At 38.4% G+C, this 6,000-nt stretch overlaps 1 protein-coding gene across 1 annotated transcript; it reads right to left on the reverse strand.

The window, feature by feature from the left end:
* Nucleotides 1–2,890: 2,890 nt before the first annotated feature.
* Nucleotides 2,891–5,755, reverse strand: LOC143851212 (GDSL esterase/lipase At2g04570-like). The gene is made up of 3 exons (XM_077360561.1): nt 5,337–5,755; nt 3,972–4,461; nt 2,891–3,206 (listed from the first exon to the last, which is right to left on the reverse strand). Exons 1-3 carry the CDS (start codon nt 5,703–5,705, stop codon nt 3,013–3,015), a joined length of 1,053 nt encoding a protein of 350 aa, XP_077216676.1. The 5' UTR covers nt 5,706–5,755; the 3' UTR covers nt 2,891–3,012.
* Nucleotides 5,756–6,000: the final 245 nt, after the last annotated feature.

The following is a 6,000-nucleotide window of genomic DNA, read 5'->3' on the forward strand; positions in this document are numbered from 1 at the left end:
GTACCTTTCTACTAACTTGGGTTTTCGTGGAGGAAGCTAAAATTCAGAATGTCAGATGGGAGTACCATGGTTTTAAATTTCGACTGAAATCCAAAATTTCCGACCAAAATTTTCTGATTTCGGTCGAGGCCAACACCGAAGTCACTAATACCCAAAATGGCATTTTATTTCGGCCAAAATTTCAGAATTTCGATTGAAATTTCATTTTTTCCCGAAATTTCACCCAAAAACCTGTTTTTTAATTAATTTAATATTTTTCCCAAATTTACACCGAAATTACGAAAATTTCGGCCGAAATTTGTTATCGAAGAAAATAGTGTTTTTATGGTTTTGCCGGATTTCTACCGAAATTTCAGATCTCTCTCTCTCTCTCTCTCTCTCTCTCTCTCTCTCTCTCTCTCTCTCTCTCTCTCTCGCTTTCTCTCTAGCAATGTGGGAAATACGAGATCTTCTCTGAGAGATTTTCTCCGTCCTCGAGGGTTCACGGGGTTACCACACCCCAGCTAAGATACCACTTGTTGTGACATAGGCACCCTCCCCGTAATGGCTAGCTTTTATGGGTGAGTTACCCATGTCCCAATGTGGTCATATGCGAGTTATCTCTATATCTATCTCTCTCTCTCTGCGTGTGTGTGTGCGCACGTGTGTTTGGAAACCTACCAACGCAGTCATACGCATTTAGATTAGCTTTCGATTTTATGGGGGCGAAGGTCCATTACTTAAAAATGGGGCCCAACTATGTCTTTCCAGGAATTAATATCTTTGTGAGAAACAGCAGAGAACTGGTAGAGCTCTTGCAAAACCCAGTTAATTCTCCTTTTGACAAACTACTGTAGGGGCTGGAGTCCTTATCATTCACTAATTTTCACTCTTCTCTTGCAAGTTGAGTGCTACTCTCTCTTAAAAGCTTGCTGTCCGGGGGGGGGGGAGAATGTCAGTCCTTATAAGCCCTTCCACATCCATTCACTTTTCAAATGTAGGTTCTTTCCTTCTCGTGTGGAACCCCCAACAATCCCTTCCCCACACCATCACATGGAAGCAATGTGGAGCTATGATACCACTTGTTGGGACTTATGCACCCTCCCCGTAACGACTAGCTTTTATGGGTGAGTTACCCATCTCTCTCTCTCTCTCTCTCTCTCTCTCTCTCTCTCTCTCTCAAACACGTATCACACACTGTAAATACTGATATAGTGATATTCGTGGGCATGTTTCTATAATGGGACAAACTCACTTTGTTTTACATTCCCATTGGCTGTTGAGAGCTTTTTGGGCACTGTAATAGCCTTTGGCAGCTGGTTAAAACACGCAAAACAAGGTGAGTTCTTCCCATTATTAAAGGGAAATGATAAATGTGCCCCTTTTCATCACATGGGACTCAGTGTTTAAAAATGCGGATTTGACGCGGAACGCGGCCAGGAAAAATCCTTGTCGACTCGGCGCGGACGCGGCCAACAACGCGGTTGATGCGGTCATAACTTGGGAGAGTCGAAGGAGTTTAATGACTATGTAGGGCAAAACGCGGAATGCGGATGTGGTGCAATGCGGAACGCGGCCAAGGCAAAAAGGAGTCGACTCGGGGGAGTTCCTTGTCGAGTCAAGGAGTTTTTAAACACTGATGGGACACCCAACTGCGGTGTACGTGGCAATCAAATCCATTGAATACTTCCAACGTGAAGTACATCAGCACCTGTACAGTCATTGATACACTGCTGCTGGGTGTCCCTAGTGATGAAAAGGGGCACATTTATCATTTCCCTTATTAAAACATGGTTGTGGATACCAATTGGATCCGCATTTATCATTTCTATTATAAATTAGGGTTGTCAATGGACTCAGATGTCTGGGTGGATCCAAAATATTTGAATGTTAATAGATATAATTTGAGCGCAACAGCTGGATTTAAACAGTGTCCATTAGATCCATATCCTAAGATCTGAAATTATTTCCTAGACGTAGATACAAAATCTGATGGAATGTCCAAAATCTGAATAGAGGACACCAAAATACGAAAGACATGAAAAAAAACTTACTAAAAACCATGAATAATATTATAGTAGAAAGGTTAAGATCTAAATGGAAGTTAGGGTACTTAAATTTACCCAAAACGGTAAATAATACGTAGAAAAGCACATGGATTTTCCAACAGCTTCCCTGCTACCTCTCAATTTTTTTCAAAGATATGTGTTACAGAAATATTCCGAAGTCCAAACATTGCTGGAGTGTCTAGGTTAAATCCCGTACCGACTAACTTGGGTTTTCATAGAGGAAGCTAAAATTCAGAATGTCAGATGGGACCATGGTTTTAAATTTCGACCGAAATCCAAAATTTCGGATTTTGGCCGAGACCGACACGGAAGTCACTAATACCCGAAATGGTATTTTATTTCGTCCAAAATTTCGGAATGTCGGTCGAAATTTCATTCTGTTTCCGAAATTTCACCCAAAAACCTGTTTTTTTTAATTAATTTAATATTTTACCAAAATTTTGACCCAAATTACCAAAATTTTGGCCGAAATTTGTTATCGAGTAAAATAGTATTTTTATGGTTTTGCCGGATTTCGGCCTAAATTCCGAAATTTGTTATCGAATAAAAAAGTGTTTTTTTGTTTCGCCGGATTTCGCCCGAAATTTCGATTTCGGTGGGGTCCGAAACCGGTACAGAAACTGAAATTTAAAACCATGGATGAGACTTAGGTGGTACTCCTTAAGTCCCCCCGAGTCCCCCAAAGTCTAATGTGACTAAGCCCCTTAAGATCCACAGTGGATTACTGTCGTTTTTTATGTTCTACCAACCCAATCACACAAAATTTAGCGGGCTACATCTACATGCTAGTCATCATTTTCATCTCACATTTTTTCTGACATAGTTACCGAAAACACTGGAAATTTACTTAAAGGTGCAAAACCATGACATATATAAAGATCAGAAATCATCCATACTAACCAATACATACTCTATGGGTTTATAATACTCATTATACAGTCATACATACAAACTATGCTGGTATTCATACAAACTCAGCTAGGCTAGTTTTCATTGCATTATCGGCCATGATACTGTTCATCTTCTCCGTAGGGTGAAAGGCATCCCAAAACACGTACTTGCTCGCGTCTGTACATGTGAATGGATTCATTCTGTCACACATGTAACCCATCTCGAACGATCCCGTGGCACAACATCCTACGGCCACATTGGTGAATCCTAGTCATCAAGAACCAAAAAAAAAAAGAAAAAAGGTTAAAAAAGTTTGTATTGCACGTGAAAACATGTGTGATCTCCAATGGATGGTCAAGATGATGACTCGAATTTGTGATTTCTATTCTATGTCCCTGTTTGTTTTGGATTTTGAGGGCCGATTTTGAATCCAAAACTGATTATTGGACTCAAAATGAAATGTAATTTTGCCACCAATAATTAGTTTTGGATTCACAATCGGTTCTCAAAATCCAAAAAAAATAGGTCCTAAGGTGTTATTTAATCATATGGGATTTGCTAGGGACCATTCCATGCAATGCCTTCTGCGATGGTCCCTAGTAAATCCCTACTCCAAACAATTAGGGCCCGTTTGGATACCAACAAGATTTAGATTTGGATTTAGTTTATATTTTGAACTGGATCAGATCCTTAGATTTCTAAATCAGCTACGACAGTGCAAAAAATCCCGATTTCCAAATCTTTTGTGCGAGACATTATTTGGAAATCAACGTTTGTAGCAACTTCCGTCGTCACCATCGCTGCTCCTAGACGTTCCTCCCGCAGCAGTGAGACATCTCTCCCTCCCTCACTCTCTCTCTCTTAAAACATGATCATGAAGATGATTGATGTGTTTTGTATCCAAAACTCAAATCCAAATCAAAATACAAATGCATGAGGTATCCAGACGGGCCCTTAAGTTATTAGAGTTGGTATTATTAATCATTTATACGTCAACATATATAATCAACCAAAAGAAAAATTTATACTTACCGTACGCGGAGGGGTTCTCAATGACTTCATAATACTTATCATATACATCTGAATAAACCACTTTGCTTCCTACAAGTTCAACCCTCAACTGATCTACCAATCCCTTGAGTTTAGCATTGAAATCCATGGCCACCTTATTATAGTTATTCCTACAGCTACTTCCAGACATGAAATTTGTTGCTCTTTCTAATGGCAAACACCCCATTGGAGGTAGACTCCCTAGAGAGATTTTCCGGCCACCCAGATGGTAAATTTCCCGGATGAAACTTCCGGCTATTCCGACGAGGTAATTCTGGTATTCAGTGATGGTAAATCGAGACGACTGGTCGGGAAATACATAATAATTTTCGAGGTAATCGTTCGTCCCTATGCTGATCAAATACAATGCCTCACTTAAGGTTGAGGTTGCCAATTCATTTCCTTGGTAGGTTCTCAATTTCTTCTGGTAGTCTTTCAGGTACTCTAATTGCTTCCATAGAGGTATCACATTCTACAGAGACAAAATAAATAAAGTTTGTTATTTGGTTATCAACAAGTGAATTTTTTAGCATCTACAAGAGAGATGATATTTGCACCATTTTTTTAGTATTTCTTTTCTTTTATATGCTTCTTTCGACTTAAAATGGGCATAAACAAATTTTGCGACCATAATTTTTTTAAAAAATGGGCGTAAAATTTTTTTTATGCCTATTTTATTAAGAAATGGCAGTAAAAGAAATTTTACGCCCATTTTATAAAAATGGGCGTAAAACGAAATTTACGCCCCTTTTAGAAAAAAAAAAGGTCCTAAAACAATTTTAAGCCCATTTTTTTTTTAAAATTGTTTTACGTCCAGTATATGTCTAAAGAAACATAGCCGAGCTGAAAATGACTTTATTTTCAGGAAAATGAAAATAAAATGGGGTGAAATACTGTCGAATTGTAGGTAAATACAACAAACAATAAGGGTGAAGAAATACCCGAAGAGGGAGTGGAAATATCATTTCTCATCTACTAAGAAATTTATGTGAAAATATCATTTCCCCTCATTTAAAAACCAAAAATAAAATAAAATATCATTTCCCATCTACTAAGAAGTTTCATTATGTGACTAGCACAATGAAGTAGTGTGTGAATCATTTTCCCTTTAAATGAAGTAACACAATGAATCAATGATGAGGGATTTTAAAGGGAAAATGATTCACACACTACTTCATTTTAAAAATGACACTATTCTTTGTTTTACACATCTCTAGGGAGCTATTAAAGCCCTCTACAATTCCCAAAAAGCTATATCAATAGCCAATTAGAAAAAATGTTCAATGAAGTAAAGGAGTGCATATTTAAAAAAAAAAAGAGAGTACAAATATCAATTATGTGGCTTACCAACACATTGGAAGTGCTATTATCATAGCCTGTTCCGGCCGAAGCGAAGCATACTCCGGTGGCAAAGTCCTTGATACTATACATTGGATCCAAATACGCAGGTATAGTGGGTTTGATCCCAAAAGCCTGAGAGATAAAATCCGTTGCGATCCGACCGTTGGAAAACCTTCCGGTGGGTAGTCCCCCTGTGAAATCCCTTCCATACGGCTCGAAATTGCTTTTGGCAATTGTGGATAGTTGGTTGTTATTTCCGGCATCCACCGAAGAGTCGCCGAACACGATTATTGCCGGAACTTTTGCTCCGGTCTCAACAGCTAGCCGGAAAATTTGAAGTAAGAGAATCCATGAGATGGTAGTGTAAGAAGACATTTTTTTTTTTTTTGACTAAGACAAAGTCACAAGACTGGGTACAAATGTATGTTGAGGTGTTCAATAAATAGTCTGAGGAAAGAGAGTGTAAGTCTTGAGGTTTGTTGGGTGAACAACTAACAAATACCGGCTTTTTATTTCCATATTTATTGTGTACTTGTTTAGGTGCGAATTGAGTTAGAAATGTCTTTCAAAACAGGAAAAATAATAAGTTTTCAGAGGATATTTTGTATATGACTTCTGTGGGTCCATCTATTTTGTGTAACTGTGATTGTTCATTTAATGGGTCCCACTT

This window comes from Tasmannia lanceolata, unplaced genomic scaffold (genome assembly GCF_043159265.1).
Source record: "Tasmannia lanceolata isolate RefF3 unplaced genomic scaffold, GAP_Taslan_0.1 ptg000018l, whole genome shotgun sequence".
Lineage (NCBI taxonomy): Eukaryota > Viridiplantae > Streptophyta > Magnoliopsida > Canellales > Winteraceae > Tasmannia > Tasmannia lanceolata.